Source organism: Solea solea, chromosome 6, assembly GCF_958295425.1.
Source record: "Solea solea chromosome 6, fSolSol10.1, whole genome shotgun sequence".
Lineage (NCBI taxonomy): Eukaryota > Metazoa > Chordata > Actinopteri > Pleuronectiformes > Soleidae > Solea > Solea solea.
In genome coordinates this window covers 17998913-18017456 of record NC_081139.1, presented here as the reverse complement: position 1 = coordinate 18017456, position 18544 = coordinate 17998913, and the positions used below count along the sequence as shown (strand labels likewise).

Here is an 18544-nt window from a genome sequence, read left to right as displayed (position 1 = left end):
TACTATGACTTTTTTGAGTGATTTTGGACGACATACTATACTATCATGTTTTCACAAAAATGTATTTAGTTTAGAAAATATGACTTAATTTCGTTGTGTTGATGACTGTCTCATGTCGGGTCTTTTTATTTGCGTTTAAATTCACACTGGAGAAGGGGGATTAGCTCAAATGGTAGAGCGCTTGCTTAGCATGTGAGAGGTAGCGGGATCGATGCCCGCATCCTCCACTTGTGTTCAGCCACTTCACTCTGAGGACGACATACTATGACTTCTTTGAGGGATTTTGGACGACATACTATACTATGACATTTTTGTCTCATTTTGGACGACATACTATACTATGACATTTTGGTCTCATTTTGGACGACATACTATACTATGACTATTTTGAGGGATTTTGGACGACATACTATATTATGACTTTTTTTGGTGATTTTGGACTTCATACTATACTATGATGTTCTTGAGTGATTTTGGACGACATACTATACTATGTTGTTTTTGAGTGATTTTGGACGACATACTATACTATGACTTTTTTTGGTGATTTTGGACGACATACTATACTATGACTTTTTTTGGTGATTTTGGACGACATACACTGAGAGATGTTATTGAGTGATTTTGGACGACATACTATACTATCATGTTTTCACAAAAATGTATTTAGTTTAGAAAATATGACTTAATTTCGTTGTGTTGATGACTGTCTCATGTCGGGACTTTTTATTTGCGTTTAATTTCACATTGGAGCAGGGGGATTAGCTCAAATGGTAGAGCGCTCGCTTAGCATGTGAGAGGTAGCGGGATCGATGCCCGCATCCTCCACTTGTGTTCAGCCACTTCACTCTTAGGAAGACATACTATGACTTCTTTGAGGGATTTTAGACGACATACTATACTATGACATTTTGGACGACATACTATACTATGACTTTTTTGAGTGATTTTGGACGACATACTATACTATGATGTTTTTGAGTGATTTTGGACGACATACTATACTATGATGTTTTTGAGTGATTTTGGATGACATACTATACTATGATGTTTTTGAGTGATTTTGGACGACATACTATACTATGACTTTTTTGAATGATTTTGGACGACATACTATACTATGACTTTTTTGAGTGATTTTGGACGACATACTATACTATCATGTTTTCACAAAAATGTATTTAGTTTAGAAAATATGACTTAATTTCGTTGTGTTGATGACTGTCTCATGTCGGGTCTTTTTATTTGCGTTTAAATTCACACTGGAGAAGGGGGATTAGCTCAAATGGTAGAGCGCTTGCTTAGCATGTGAGAGGTAGCGGGATCGATGCCCGCATCCTCCACTTGTGTTCAGCCACTTCACTCTGAGGACGACATACTATGACTTCTTTGAGGGATTTTGGACGACATACTATACTATGACATTTTTGTCTCATTTTGGACGACATACTATACTATGACATTTTGGTCTCATTTTGGACGACATACTATACTATGACTATTTTGAGGGATTTTGGACGACATACTATATTATGACTTTTTTTGGTGATTTTGGACTTCATACTATACTATGATGTTCTTGAGTGATTTTGGACGACATACTATACTATGTTGTTTTTGAGTGATTTTGGACGACATACTATACTATCATGTTTTCACAAAAATGTATTTAGTTTAGAAAATATGACTTAATTTCGTTGTGTTGATGACTGTCTCATGTCGGGTCTTTTTATTTGCGTTTAAATTCACAACGGAGCAGGGGGATTACTTCAAATGGTAGAGTGCTCGCTTACCATGTGAGAGGTAGCGGGATCGATACTATGACTTTTTTTGGTGATTTTGGACGACATACTTTACTGACATTTTTTTCTCATTTTGGAGTTACGCGGTAAAAACGGGAGGAAGAGGAATAATATCAAGCAGAATAAGGGCCAAGTACAATTACAATAGATGCTTGCGCTGCAATGCATTCTAGTGAGAACTCTAGGCTCTCACTAGTATGCCTTGCAGCAGCAGGCACTAATTAATGAATCTCGTCACATTTGTGTGCGTGTGTGTGATTGGGGGCAATATCCGGGTACCTTCAATAGAACATGTCACATAATATTAATTTGAACTTGGTTTCTGGATAAAGTGACAGCCCTAATCTGCATACAGTTTACCGTTTGGTTTATGCCAAAGCAAAAAAAATAATAATCAGAATGTAACACTCTACCCCCGCTTTTTATGTACAAAAGAAAAATGCCTGAGGAGTTTTCAGGGCTCAGAACAAAAAAAGCCCCTTTGTTTGGCAGAAGTTAGACTTTAATTGAACTCCTGCATATTGAAATATCAACAGTGATTCTCTGGGAATGTCTCACAGCAGGGACTGATGATTTTGCAGCAGCCTGAATAAATAGAAACCTGCAGAGTTGTAGAGATAATGCAGGAATGAAAAGAAAGAAAGAAAGAAAGAAAGAAGGAAAGAAAGAGAAAAAAGAAAGAAAGAACAACAAGAAGAAAGAACTAAAAAAAAACAACCTAGGACTTCGAAGGAGCCATTGAGTTTAATTATCTTATTGAAACCTCAAAAACATTTTTCTCTCCCCCGGGGTGACAGCAGCAGTTATTGCCTCTCTGTTCTTAAAAATGAAATGCCATACATTAGGCCGTTCAGCTGTTATTAATGAAACAGGGGCCTGGATCCATGGAGAATAATGATGTCTTCCTCCCTCAATGGGTGAGGGAGTCGTGAGTGAGCTCTCTTACCTCCCATGTGATGACTAATTCGGAGCGACTGCCACCGCCTCCGCTCACATTGGCCGGTGTGACCTTCGGAGCTGGAGAGAGAAGACAGATCGGCTTAGCTCCGTTGGCTTAATTGACATACAACACTGAGAGAGCATGTGATCGCTTGCCATGTGGCTACTCCCCAATGACAGAGACAACATGTCCGAACCTCAGCAGCCAGAAATCCTGTGAGATGTCAGCAAACTGGCTGAGAGATGTCAAAAAAAAAATCAGGACACAAAGAGAGAATGTAGCCTGTCTCGGTGAAGGCTGTGAGCTGCTGCCTTTCAAAGATAGATAGATAATTATAGCACCTGTAATTATGGTCCTTTTTTAATTCCTTTGGGAATTTCTGCCTTTGAGTTACGATTTCTGATAAACTGAGACCACTCTAATGTCTTTGCAAGAAATATGAAGCTGACTGTTAGCCAGGCCAGCTGTTTTACTCCAATTTTCATGTCTGCATGCTAAAGCAAATCTATGTCCAAAACCTACTAGCACACAGAGAAAGCCAACCGATTCAAAGCCAAGGCTGGATATAGTCTGAGCATAAAGCTGCAATGTAGCAGCAGAGGTTTTTATGCTCAGCAAATCAAATTAATCAACAATTATACTCACAACTATTTAGCAAATGGCTCTAACATATGTTCCCAGAGCCAGATCCAACCCACTGACCTGATTAATCTGGCCCAAAGGAAAACAAAATGGCCGCCAAAAATGAACAACAGGCGGCATAATGAATCTTAGGCACTCGCGTTGCCAATTGCACACAGCAGCTTGACTGATTTTAGAACGGACAAATTGATTTTAGACACACACAGACACACAAAAATCAGTGGCTGATGCCACAAAGGCATAGAGGTGGGTAGAATAAATCACTGTAAATAGTGCAGTCTTCAATGACAAACTGTTTTAAAAAAAAAAAAAAATAATTAATATGAATTCTGGTGTTGTGAAAATGGTTGTTTATGTCAGTGATATATATTGTGTGGAATAGGGCATTAAATTGGGAGGAAACACTGAGGCAAAGATTGATAAAATAACAAGAGGTTTGTGGAAAAATGACTGGACAGACAAACAAGACAAAGGACAGTGTATATTGTGACCGTCTGGATTCCAGCCACCTTCTCCATAACGAACCGATGGTTATCATGGAGTGCAGTGGGAGGCTGAGGACAACAAACAATACGCTCTCTCTCTTTCATACCTCGAGCAATAAAATTAACTTGACGATAAACTAAGACAGTAAACTTCACTCTTACTCTGATCAGTCAACAATTACATAAGATATGTAAATCACTATTTAAATATTGAATCGCTGCAATTTTCAGTCCCAAATTACAAAATGTTTCAGCTACTACTGTTCCTAGTTCCTCCTCACATTAAAATCATTTCACTGACGAGACACAGCTTGAATTAATTTTGAAGTTGTCACAGGAAGGGAAATGTGTCTGTGAGTTCACCAATTACTGCTTAAAAAGTCACAAATAAAACAACAAGACTTTCAACCGCTTCTTATTTGTAGCACACGCGATTTTGCTTCAAAGAGCTCTTTGACCTTACCCTCATCTCAGATGTGGGTGTTTTGTTCAGGTTCCTGTTCCTGTTCCTGTTTATTATTACAGGTAATAATTCATTCTCTTTTTCCTACAGTTAAAATGTAAATGTTTCTGTTGAACATAAGAACATATTAGATTAGAACTTGTACATCACTATTTGAACAAAAAAAAAAAAAATATTAATACATTATTATATAAGATAGAGTAATACTTTGTCTGGTGATAAATGTGTTGTCTTGTTTTGATTATTAGGTTTATTTTTTTTATAAATCACACACTGATAACGCTGGTAACATTAGTACCTAGTGTAGGCAAAAGAAGCTTGTGCTTCAGCCTTCATCTTCTTTTGTGCACAATGCTGCTATTTAATTTATAAGAATGTGCTGAATATGTGTCAACACAAATGTACATGCATTTGTTTGTGAATACCTTTGACCGAAATGAACTAACTACCAAAATGTGTTTTGACAGTACAGTACGTGTACAGTTGTACGAGACGTCTGAAACAAGAATCAAACTGAACAATGCCGAACTGAAGTTAACAAGACTTAAAAAATCCTGAAAACATGTTAATCTCCAACATTTAGCAGGGAAATGTCTAAAATCTCAATAATTAACAGAGGAGGTGTATTTAGCTATAGCACTGCTGAAAGCTGGCGATCTTGAGCCGAATTATAACCTGTTCAGCCGTATTTTATTTCATTGACTGTGGCAGATGGAGTCTGTGCTCCAGGATGCTGCAGGAAGTACTGAACTAATCTTTTTAATGAACAAATTCGAATGATTCAGTACACTGGAAACAACTGCTTTGCTCGTCTCTTGTATTGCATTGGTGCTTGAAAAGCACCATAAAGAGTGGTATCAGTCTTGTCAACTTGAGTGTACTCCTTGAAAATGGCTACAACTTCATTTATTGACAAAATAATAAAAGGCAATTTGTAAATCATGCTTGTCCTGAAAGGAAAGAACAAATAAACAGAATAACAATTTGCAAAAAGCATAAGGAATGATTTGTTTCTGCTCATGCAGTACATACAGGTTCCTTTCGTCCTTGCTTGTTTGGATGGCTTGCTGGGCTCGCCGGTCCCAACGGTGTTGCTTGCCAGAACTCGAAACTCATACTCCACCCAAGGGCTCAGGTCTATTACTGTAGCTGTCAGCCGGTTGCCCCCCACCACCTCAGGAACTGGCATAGAAAAACACAGTGCCCCCTTCAGTATGCAGAAAACTCCCCCCCCCCACCTCTGTGTGTGTGTGTGTGTGTGTGTGTGTGTGTGTGTAGGCTGTGAATCAGCGGCAGACTGTCCTCCAGGCTGACAAGAAAACTCAGATTCCACCACAGCTACATGGCACAGGTGTATACCCTCACAAGGACACACAGTGCACATTAAAATTCAAACGACAACAACAACAAAACTTTAAAAACAACGACAGAATAATTATATGTTTTTTTTTTTATAAAAAACTTCTGTATCTTACATTTTTATCTTTATCTTTTCATCATCTCCCCCACTCAGGTGTTTAAGGGCGGGGATTTGGACACCCCTTTCAGGATGTCACAAATGACAGAACAAAGTTTTCATAAACAATTTTCGTGTTTTAAAACTGCAGTATCTGCATATCTTTTGATAATCAAGCATTGCTGTTAGACCTGACGGAGGGAGCGTTTGTGTGTGTACAAGAAGTAATTGTCCAGGTTTTTTAAGCAGTAGAATTCACATTTCTGTGGGGGATTCTGAGCATTTTCAGCCATACTTCAACCTGTTGTAGCCACCTTACTTCACCAGCATGGTGTTGCTATGCTCCCTCTCTGAATTTGTTGATTTGGACAAATAAGCATGGGTATGTTGCTGGGCAACACGATATCTAGACACCAGCGATATCTATTGTTTTTTTTTCTTTTAATAAAATAGAAAATAAAATGTCTGTTTTGCAAACACAGACAATTTCAAGTAATTCATCAAAGACAGAGATTAGTTCTTTCTTTGAAGCAGGAGTTCTATTAAACCTACAAGGTCACATTGTCATCCTGTTACAAATATATGATCCTGACATAGGAAATCAATGAGACCAGGAAAACTATCTCACATCAAACTGTCCATAATTCACAAAAAATATAAATAGAACAGGGAATACAGTGCCTGAAAAAAAGCACATTATACCAATCATTCATAAATGCTAATGGCCACATTAAAGAGGATGAGGGGGGAAAAATAACACAGATGCTATCATTTTAACAACACTATCAAATTACGGGCAAAATTAATCATCAGGACGGGATCCACGTTTCAGGAATCCCAGGAGTCCAATAAAATGGCGGTCAGTGGTCACACTATCGCAATTGCACAGCATTTGGTGCTGGGGTAAAAATGACCTCTCCTATATTCTCACAGGCGAGGCAGAAGAAGAAGAAGGAGAAGAAGAAGTAGAGTGGCCCCCTCCATGTGATTGGAGGAGGCTACGGCTGGTTGAAGAGAGCTTACCTGTGGTGACAGCCTGCCACCCGAGGGAAAATGGTGTCCTGGCCTGGATGGTATATGCCGTAATTGGACTGTGATTATCAGGACCAGGCCTCCAGGACAGAGAGGCTGTGGTATCGCTGATTTCTTCTACATGGATGCTGGTGGGAGGCCCCGGGGGACCTGATAGATGGCACAGCCAGGCAAAGGGAAAGGGGAGGGAGAGATAGAGAGACAGGTGGAGGAGCGAGAAGAAAGAGGCGGGAGGTGGAGGGTATGTAAATCAGAAGGACATGGAAATATGGTGGAGATGGTTTTAGCACCTGCGGCTAATGTAGACAGTTCAGTGTGAAACCTATGGGAGCTATTTGGTCTAATTAGACATTAAATTTCCATTAAGGTTAGAATAGAAAAAAAAATATTTTTGCATTATATTTCTATATTCAGATGTGCTGATTTTTAAACTGAAACATTATAATATGGAACTCACCTCTGACGACCAGGTCAACAGCGATGGAAATACTGTCCACCTTGGTTTGCACGGCACACGTGTACTTCCCAGCATGCCTCAGCTGGACATTTCGAATCATAATGTCTCCTGCCGAATGCTGCTGTCATTCACCACACACACAGTCACACACACACACACACACACACACACACACACACACACACACACAATTCCATAAGCAACATGGTTAAGCCTCCAGCTATTGTAATTCAAGAACAATAGTGATTTTCCAGCCACATGGGAATAAAAAGAGCTGAACAGAATGCTTACTTTCCTGTATATGTATTTTTGTTTCATAAAAAAAGAAGTAAATCTATACTTCCCTGTGTAGCATTTTCTTCAACACAGAAATGTCTCAGTTTCTGTTTTGTCACTTAAAAGTTCAGAGACAAGTACACAAATGTACTTGCTGAAAGCGTTTAATTTTGATTATCGTGTTGAGGTGTTTCACAGCGTAATGTAAGGTACTTTAAAATAAAAAAAAGGAAAATCCTTTTATTCCTGTCTATAATTGCAATTCCCACTCCCACATTATAATTCTGTGAGAGTACAGCACAGCAGGTTTTGTAATAAATTGGACTTGGCGGAAAGCTGCGGCACAGTGGCAGTAAGAATTCTGTGGAGTGGCTTCTAGCTTAATCAATGTGAGTGTAGATGTACAGCAATTCATTTGGAGGATGAGAATGTAAATTACGGTACAAGAAACACCTACATCGTAAAAGAAAAAGAACCCAGGAAGGACACCTCAGTGTTTGTCCCCCCCTCTCACTCTGCTCATCAGCAGTTGTTGTTGAATTTCTCTTGAGTAAAAAACAAGCCTGGGTATCTCATGTTGAGGTGCATGTTGGGTACATATGAAGTAGGTCAATTAATCAATTCAACTTAAAGTTTAAAAAAGCCTGTGGTATCAGTATAGATTTTGCAATTCGCTCTCAAGTATCGGGCATCGGGTTTGAAATTCTAGGATCACGACAACCCGAGGTGTAAGATGCAAACCTTTTTTTTTTCTTACAGTATACAGTATTCTGACCGAGACCGGTTGCAGGGTGAGTATGTAAATTTCATTTTAAAATAAACCACAGGCAGCAATTTTCTGGCCATAAATATTACACAGGATACACACATTCCCTCTGCACTGCGGCTGAATTTATTATGACCCTGCTAAAGAAAGAAGTATAATCCTGACGTATCAATGAATCTTCAGAGTCACCTCTTGACCTTTACTCAATAAAAACCTCTGGAGGGGCCTGCAAAATAAATCAAAGTTTGAAGAAGCAGAATGGCGCTAATAAAAATGAGTGTTCGACAGTGCAAACACAAGAATGAGCCTTGCTTTTTTTAATTACTTAGTGTGTATTACAGGTCATCTGAAGAATGTTGATGTGAAAAGCACCTCAGGGGTTTGTGAATGACAACACGTTCCGCAACAACAACAACAACCTGTACTGACTGAGAACTCGGAGGGAAATCAATAGGAGGTGTAGCAGAAATCTCAGAACTAATGCGTAAAATTTGCTCCGTTTTCCCAGAGGAAAACCTTGTTAGCTCAGAGTGATTAATTAATCGTCGTATCTACATTCTTGATGTGGTGTTGGAGGATGTTGTGTAGAAACTGAGAAGAATGACTGTTATTATGTTTGTGGCTGCTTAACTGTCGTGATGAGGATATTTTTAGATCAGTGTGACATAGACGTGTTGCATTAATGCTTTAACACTTAGTGCTAACACGGCATGGATCTGTACTGCAGGTGCACCCATGGTAAACTGCCGTGGGAATAATACACAACTCCTTATATGGTCATCCTGGGGGTGTGTGTTTTCGGTCACACATATGTGTTGTTGAGTCAAAGTTATGATTCATTTTTTTCTTTTCTTTTTGTTCATAAAAACGAGCCATGTGAACTTTGAACTGTGACGTACGTCCAAATTTCACAAATTCAATCAGATTTTACACCTTATGAGTACTTTTTGCTGAAAATGGTGAAAATGAAAAACAGAATATCATCAGACTGCCTAGGTTATGCTGACAAAAAGGATATAAGACACTCTATATTGCACTTATAGCCTCTGTACATACTGTAAGTATGTTTGTATAAGTGCATAAATGCTTCAAAGTATTTTCAACCTTGACCATTTTGCACCACCAAACAAAGGATGTTGCCTTCTGGAACAGGGACCCACTGTAGTGCACAATCATGTAATGTTCCTCATGCTGTTGCAATTGTAATATTTCATTGAGAAAAAGAAAAGTTGCTCACAGGCATCCAACAGTTTCTTTCAATGATCTTGTGTGGCTGATGAGAAATGAATCATGGCAATTTTAAAGGTGACATAGACCGGAAGCTCCAATTAACGCTGCGGTTGGGTGTGTATCTGCGTCATTACCTCGTTTATGAAACCCTAACGTTTCAGAACAAACAGTTCAGCCACTGCTGAGAAAATAGTGTTGTATTGTTTTCCTGGGCTCTGCGAAGCGGATCGGCACTTCCCTATGCTGATGATGTCATCAGAAATCCTCACCACTCCTCTCACCACCGTAGCGCCTCCTGGTGCGGGCACTAGTCCGGGCACATCCGGTTGCGTACATTCAACCGCAGATCTACTCTCGTTGTAGCTGCTGAGATGCAGAGCATCCACCGTGCCAGAGGGGGAGCTGTGTATCTGAGAGCTGGCCTACCAATTACGTCACTTCCAGGTACCTGGCCAATCACAGGACAGTGTGAAAGCTCTCATTGGCTGGCCAATCACAACACAGTCCACGTTCTGGGGGTGTGATTTTGGTCTGAAACAGCGCGGCTGACGAGAGCGTCAGTGAGGAGATATTTTGATCGGCTCGTTTGCAGCGACTGGGAGGTTTTTAACCATGAAAACAAGTTAATATATGTAAGTAGACCTCCATAACTAACATATATGTGCGATACCAGCATTCGATGTCACCTTTAAAGGCCACACTTTAATGAGTTTTTGTACTAATGCTAAATCAGGGAGTGTATTTTATTTTAATGCTCATCCAGTTTATTTACTGGGAACCTTAGACCTAAGTTATTTATATATAAGGACTATACTGTATGTTCATATATGTTTTAAACATATACATATACATATACAAATATATATCATATATGAATTGATGAAAATTCTATATTGGTCATTATACTGCATTACATTGGCAGCCTATATTGTTGTGGGGGAGCGTAATGTAGTGGTAACATGTCAGGTATCAAATGTATTATTATGTTTGAACTAAGCTCACTTTTCATTCTCACATACAGATAAACGCCTTCACAGTTTTACAGCAAGTTGCTCAACGTCAATAGTGCAAATGTCCGTATGCATGCAGTTGTCAGTGTTAAAACCTGCGCAGTTCTCACACATTCTCAGAAACCATGAGGGATTATGCACTTACTCCTCCCACTTTTTCAAAAAATCCACCATGGCTGCCAAAGTGGATGAGCTGCTCGTTGAAGAACCAGGTGAACTTGAGCTCCAGCGATGGGTCGTGGCTCACCTGACAGGGCAGGACCACGCTCTCCCCCACAGAGACGTCCAGCGTGGACGGCAGGGTGGTGATGATGGTCGGCTCTGAAACGCACATCCACACACATTTGATCAAACACACTGTGCTCTGCTACCCCCATTTTCTTTGCCCAGACATTATAATTCAGTACAGGAAATGGCTCCGCAGAAAAAGCCGAGCCCTTCCATCATCCTTATGGATATGTCAGACTCCGTTAATAGAAGGATATACGGGACAGAGCACACAGCAAACTAGGGTGCACAGCTACAATAACTGGTATTAGTTTCGGCCTGAGCCTGTCTCCGCGGGGACTAAAAGACGTGTCTCTCCTGCATCCTGAGAAGCCTTCATGTGTCACACTGTCAGCTCTGTCTTTAGCCTGGAACTCCAATTCCCCCGATTGGTGCATAATTCCCAAAATGCACTGCCAGGAAAACAGTAAACAGCAGTGAGCACTTTTCAAGCCTGCAGCACATTACAATAGCATCACATGGGAATAAAGCAGCACGTCCCTTATCTGCACTTGTGTGTGAGCATGTGGAGGAAAGACGGGTGGAAGGACATGAGAGGAGGCGGAATGAGAGGTAGAGGCTTTGTTCTGTGGGTGTACAACACCTGGCTCCCTCTTGGGGGTGCTGTGATTACTCGGTTGAAGTTTCCTCTCTGAGCACACAGACTAAATTAACCATGGCAAATGATTTCTGGACAGGCATACATTCATGTAGAAAGTGCCCGCAGTGCAGTCTTCATCCAGAGTGAATTCGATGCTTCATTGCACTGGCCGTCTTTCTCACTCTCTCTCTCTCTCACCAAAATACACTCCTAATGTGATTTATATAGTCGTTTCTCTGATATCACACCAGACAGCTATCAGCTGCTGCGGCTATAGGTTTTTGTTGCTTCCACAATGAGAGTGTATCTGAAAGGCCCCACTCCTCTATTGCTTGGGGGTTAAATGGTTAGTGATTGCGGAGCAGTAAAAAAACATCATAATAACACACAGGAGGTATTCAAGGGTCTGTGTCTACTCTGCCACTGCAGCTTCCAAAGGTCGGCTGCACCTTGTAGAACAAGCGCGGGAAAGAAATGGAAAACCTGAAAAATTTAAAGGATGAGGGAAAAAAAAAAAAACCCAACACTCTTCACTTAAACAAAAAAAATGCATCAGGTCTCTTTTGCAGGACTTTTTTTATGATAAGACAGTCGCTCCAAATATATGGGGAGAGAAAGTAGGTAACATGAAATGACAGGAAGGATCTACAAGGAAATACGTACATAGACTGACTGTCAAAAATATTTACTCCCAAATCTCTGCAAGACGGAAACACACTATAAACATTTATTTCCTTTTGTACTTGTGTTCGTGTATTTTTCCTTTTCCATGAGCTCCAGTCCTCGCTTTGTTTACTGCCTGGACTACGTCTGCCTCCAGGGATCCACTGTGACAATGACTGTGGGAACACGCTCCCTTATTACCCTCTTCTGTCATCATTTGTCACAGATTATATGTACAAGCAAGCTTGGTTACACAATCGCATGCTGGGCACTTGACCATAATTTGATTACTTTCCATCTCGTATGAAGCCCTGTTACCTACTGCCACTGTAAACAGGAGCATAGTAACCAACTCTCTTAGCAGAGAGGGTCAATCAGAAACGACACGGAGCATGTGCTAATGCGCTCAGACAGCCCGGTTGGCATCTCGGGGAGTGTTACTGGGGTAGGTCAAACCTTTATTGGCATGTTTTCAGTTTCTACTTACCAGGCAGGACATTTGCAAAGCGCTCTTTCTCCACAGACCCTAATATGTCAGTGTTGAACATCAATACCTGACCATTAATGAATCAAAAATGTCAAACCAATGTGCAGTGAACTAAACTGTTTTGCCTTCAAATTTCAAATGTAGGTCAAAGTACTCCTTCTAATGTACTGCCATGGGGAACTTAAATGTTTATGTTTTAAGGGATAATTCAGATTTTTGAAGTGTGGCTGGGTGTGTGAGCATGGCACAGTTTCTGTGAACCGGCCTGGGAACTGAACACTAGCACTCAGTGATAACACAAAGTTGGTAAAAATCTCCCCTGCAAGTTCATAGAGAAAATCTATGCTTTTCAGTTCAGTTTATACCTGAAAAAGGCTATCTAACTATCTAATGAAGCAGCACAAACGTTAAGATATAGACTTGTGAGGAGAGTCTTTTGTTAGATTTAAGTTAAGTTAGGTTAAGTTAAGTTAAGTTAAGTAAGGATTTATTCTGTTAATGTCATTTAAAAAAAAAAAAAAAAGCCACTTTGTTGTCCTTGAATCTGCCCTGACAGATTTTGTGATACAGAGTCACAATAGTTTTGCATGAACTCAAAATTATGTTTGGATTAAATCCACTCAGTTTCTCAGTGACAATAAATTCCTCTAACATAATAAATAAATACATAACCATAAATACATCCCGCAAAAATGTAATCAAAATCAATCCTTTTTTCCAAAAAGAAAAAAAAAGGGTAAAACTAACCTGGTTACATTCTCTATTATTGGGTGAACAATCCACTACTCTTCTGCTTCACAGAAGAGCAGACATCGAAGGATCAGAAGGTGATGTTGCTATGAATACTTCCAGTGGTAACTTCCAGGTCCTTAATACCACAGAAATCACAGTCTATATTCATATTGAAAATGGAGATTAGGCAAGCTGAACATCCTGGGTGGGCAACCTATAGTGGAACAGCCACAGCACACACATACCCTTATTTACAGAGAAAAGAAGCGAAGGGAGTGTAGGATCGCTGACCTCTAATGAAGCCATAAGGATGACTTACTGACACAGGTTCACAGTGGGGAAACTCTGAGAAGCTGTGCAACAATAACATATGGTTGACCAGAAAGGAGAGGGCGCAAACGGTCTCCAAATGACTCCCTGCTCATGTGCTGTCATGCCTCACATGGCCAGTTTCACCAGTCTTCCCACAAACATCGGCCATCATGAATAATGCTCTGCTCTGTCCTCCCCCCTTCGAATCCCTGCGGGCAAAACCTCCCAGGTTTAATGGTCTAAAGCTGTAATGTGTAAGCATGTATACTTCTTGAGTGTATATACACTATAGATTTTCGCACAAGGTGAGTGATGTGGGTTTGAATAATGCATCGAATTCGAGGGCATGGCACAGCCAAAGGTCCACGTGATCCACGAGAGTCGAAAACAAATTCACCAGAGAAACGGCTCACCCTTGAAATCGGTCAAACACGGATTGAATCCAGCAGCATGTAGGCTCAAGACAAAGATAAACTTCTAAAGGAAATGTTTTTTCTTTGACCATTCAAAAGCCTTTTCTAAAAATGATCTGCACAATCTGGCAAAATTGCATCAGGCTAAGGTCAGTGCCACCCATGTGAAGGTAACAGGCTGTATAACGTCATGCTTGTCATTCAGTGTTGTTCAAAGAGCCCTTCAATCCTCAGAGCAATCTCTCAGGTCATTTTTGACCAAAAATGTTGCTGACAAACTTTTACTTTTTCCGCGCTTTCAAATCAACAAACCAAAGGTAACGATTTAATCAGCGCATCACAAGCTCCTCTGACACATTTTCTGAAAGACAAATCAAAGGTACAGATACCCACAAGTTGCTCTCTCAGTACTGTAGTCACATGCCGTGCAGTGACACTTATCGGCAGCAACCTGCTGGTGATCGTTGACAGATGGCTGCTCATTATTTTTGTATATGGCTGTCAGGAATCACACATCACATTTATTTTACGTCGTCGCCGGCTTCTGACATGGACAAAAGGGTTTGCTGCCGGAAAGACCACCAAGAGCTTCAGTAAAAGACATTAATGTTTTTTTTCCAACAACATTATTCCCCCCAGCATGTAAAACAGCATAAGTAAACAGCCAAAAGCATTAACCAGTGCCTCTTTTGAATAGCGTTGAGATTCTCCGGCTGACCTCACATCAGCATCTGCTCAAAATGGAGAAACTTGTCATTTTTGTGTGTGGACACTCAGAGCTCTACGAAACAAGTTGCTATCTGCACTCTATCTCTTGAGAAAACCAGCGTCAGGTGTCGGTCCACAACCACAACTGGACACAACTAGGCAAGTTTCACCATTTACTTCACATTATTACATGTCATTTTATCCAAAGTGACTTACAATGGAGTTGAGTACAATAAGCCAGGGGTGGAGTCAAACTTGCGACCATGATGTCTTTTGCACACAGGGTACCGGTCTTAATCACTGAGCCACTCCATCGATCACTGGAAGCAGATGGATGAAAACCGCTTGCAGTGATACTTTTGCATGACGAGCAGCTAATTTGACGACTTATCGAGGCTAGGTCAGGATTTCCTGGAGTGATACCAACTACAGGTGCTTTGTCCCAGCTGCGGAGCATCTGTTCATCGGCCAAAATACGCAGACTTCTGGAAAAATGCACTACAGTCATCCTGTGGTGTGGTGTGAACATGTGTGTTTGGTGTGAACACATCATTATTGTTATTATTGTTGACAGTGGCAATGTTTTAAATTTGTCTGTGAATATGAGTTGCATTTATGTCCCGCAGAGATGTTTGGTCTCTGCTCTCTGCCCTGGGACAACAGAGGAAAATGAGCTCATAACTAACTCTAGTTACAAAGCTGCACATTGTCCCTGCCAACTAACTAATAAATAAGAGGCTAACATCAGTATTGTCACATGCTGATTCTTTTTAATCACGGACAGTATAATGTTAACGTCATTTTATATTAAATTAGAAAACAGTTCCAGGAGACGCCAGGAAGTAAGCAGATATTTCGATCAGAGACAGTGTTGCACCCGAGTAAAACAACACAACCAACTGGTTCAATTAGAAAATACAAAAAGGTGTCAGTTTTCAATCAAAATCATATTTTCTCAGAAGTTGATTTAACCCAATAAGCAGTTATATGGCAGTTGTGGCAGATCATTCGTGTAGATTTTATAGAGCAACTTTCAAACCTGCCATCGAGCCACACACTTAAAGCCATCAACCTCCCGTTTCATAATCTCTTTGGGGAACAAAAGTGAAGAAGTTTCCATCAGCCTAAGCCGTGTTTTCTTTTATGTGAATCACAAGTTAATCCACCTCTGCCAAGCACAAATGTGAAAACTGGAGTTAATGTGAATATCACACGTTTCGATCCAGGATTTCTTTTGCACATATTCGACATTTGCATAAAATAATTGAATGGAAACACGATGCCCCTGTTAATAATCTGGTCCTCAATTTTCTGATCCTTCTTTTTTTTTTCTCTCTTGTTTTGATCTGACAATAGGGTTTAGCCGGGTGTGTGAAGGGGCCTTACAGTAGCAAGCTACCATTTGCAAATTAGCGCTGAACTTAAAAGTACTTCTGAGGCTTGTGTGGGAATGTCATTACATTTGCTAGTACGTGGCGATAAATCAAATTTCAAATTGACCTAATAATGGCAGTAAAAAAGTTAAGGGATCATCCAAGTTATTACAATCTGTCCTGTGGGGATCATTAATGTCTGAACAAAATGTCATGGCAGTCTGTGCGATAGTTGCTGAGATATTTCAGTCTGGAACCAAAGTGGGGGGTGGCAAAGGAACTGTCATCTCTGGAGTTATGCTGCTATTGAGGCATGGATAAAAACTGTCAAATGCCTTAAACGCAAAGGGAAACACAATGGTTCAACAGCCTCTTCAGCTACATCTGCATTACTCCATTTTCGATTAAAAATGCATAAATTCTGCTCCAGATATGCCTGTCATCCATAAAAATGCATAGGTTTTAGTTTGAAAACTACTGGGCTGTGTTTTATTATAGACAGGCAAAAATAAAGATCTTTGAAAGCGATGACGCAGTTAGCCGCATTCACTCAACTATCAGCGGTGAACGAAAGGCACGGTTAACACCTTTAGTTTCCCCTCATTGCCAGTCTGATAAAACAAGTCCCTGCTTTGACTTTTCACCATTGTTGTTAGTAGTACTAGCACAACTCTACTTGGTTTATTTTGATTTTCCATTAGGGAAAAAAGTCTTTAGTACCTGCTCTGACGAGGTTCCAAGCGAGCTAAGTCGATACTAAAATGTGACAGCCACTGGTCACTGGAAGAGTCATGACACGGGAATCAAACTGAACAATGCTGAGCTGTAGATCACTTAAAAAACACTTACAAAATCCTTAAAACATGTCTTAATCTAATTTAGTAAAGACATTTCTAAAATCTCAATATTTGGCTGAGGAGAACGTGAACCCAATCACAACCCGTTCAGCCGTATTTTAGTCCCGTGACAGTGTCTCAGACGGAGTCTGTGCTCCGGTCATGCAGGAATTACTGAACTAATCTTTCTAATTCTAATAATTCTAATAATTCAGTACACCTAGAAGAACTGCTTTGTTCGTCACTGGTTTGTGCGTTTGTGTCGTGTATACAATGACGTCATGGCAGTTTCCTATGAAGACGCCGCCCACACTGAGGGGGTACTCTATGGAAAACGACGTAGAGTAGAGTCGAGCCATTCAAGCCGAGTAGTGCTCGAACTGTATAGTGGAAAAGCGCTATGAATAAAAACATGTGCATGCCCAACGTACCTATAGTGTAGTAGTATGGATGTAGCCTGAGCCAAAACTCTCCTTTCTCATGTTTTAAAGTTAGAGGGTTGTAGCAATGCGCCATGATGAAATGCCCTCAGGATTTACAAAAACAAGTGCATGTGCTGTAATGTCAGAAGTTTTGAGTTCGCTGACCATCCTTAATGATCACAGGCACCCCCTAATTGCTCGGGCTCATCTCCAGCGTAATCAAAATTCAGGGAGCACGTCTACAATCAAGTGCAATTAATTTGCTAATATCCCCCCAGTGTTGGCATAATGGAGACATTATCGGGGCTCATCTGTTTTGACTGCTCCTCCGCTGTTTGCTACGCGGCTCTTTCAGGGTGGGAGACATCGAATGCTTTCTGACAGGTATTTTTCAGCGTTCATATCCCCAAAGTCAATTTGAATAAACTACTGTCATCTTCCATATGCGGCGGCTTGTGCAACACACACATTTCTTCCCGCTAAACAGGCTCCCTCAATCCGCAATGAGACGCTGTAATGTAAATTACCCTCTGTCCCATTTTCCACACTGAATCGACTGTGACAAAAAGGCACGAGATCATATGCAGGAACATTTGTACGTCAGCTTTAAGTTATGATGATGGAAAGGAGGCGAGGGAGATGGGAAGAGAGAGAGGTAGAGAGTGTGAGGAAGAGAGAGGGTGTCAAATAAAACCCATATTCGCTTTCACAAGAATAATAAGTGGATAACCGCACCATCTATTTCTGCCGAGAGGACATATGAGGGTGTGTTTCCTTGCAGCTTGATTGGGAAATCACATACAGGCCATCAGCCTGACCCCACAGCGAGAGCTGCAGGTTTCACCGGACTTCCGCTCATGCTGATTGGCTGAGGAGTATCTGTGTGTGAGTGTGTGTGTGTGTGTGTCCCATTTTCACTTCACAGTGTGTGACAAATGGATAAAAGGAGGGGCGAGAGTGATTCTGTGTTTCATTCATTAGGCCCTGTATTTGAACTGTGCACTTAAAATGAACACGTGTGCAAAAAATACAAAGGTTAATGATTGTCTTTGTGCAAAGCCGGAGTTGTCAATGGCAGGTAGAGCAGGGATGCAGCATAAATCAGCGCCGAGGTTCACTCTGAGCTCCCGCACATTCTTGACTGCTGCTGACTTTCAAGCATTCATAATAT

The 18544-nt window shown here is 40.7% G+C and overlaps 1 protein-coding gene and 1 non-coding gene across 3 annotated transcripts in view; one reads left to right on the top strand and one right to left on the bottom strand.

The window, feature by feature from the left end:
• The window catches only part of cntn4 (contactin 4), a 211960-nt gene that overhangs the window by 27066 nt on the left and 166350 nt on the right, over positions 1 to 18544 (bottom strand). Inside the window, exons 13-17 of one of the 2 annotated variants that reach the window (XM_058632553.1) lie at positions 10705 to 10880; positions 7278 to 7398; positions 6812 to 6970; positions 5365 to 5514; positions 2749 to 2819 (exon numbers count right to left, since the gene is read on the bottom strand). In XM_058632553.1, coding sequence (XP_058488536.1) covers positions 2749 to 2819; positions 5365 to 5514; positions 6812 to 6970; positions 7278 to 7398; positions 10705 to 10880 — 677 coding nt within the window. The remainder of the gene's footprint in view (positions 1 to 2748; positions 2820 to 5364; positions 5515 to 6811; positions 6971 to 7277; positions 7399 to 10704; positions 10881 to 18544) is intronic. The other variant, XM_058632554.1, reaches the window with a different exon arrangement.
• trnaa-agc (transfer RNA alanine (anticodon AGC)) lies at positions 756 to 828 on the top strand. The gene has a single exon. It is a non-coding gene; the product is annotated as a tRNA-Ala (tRNA).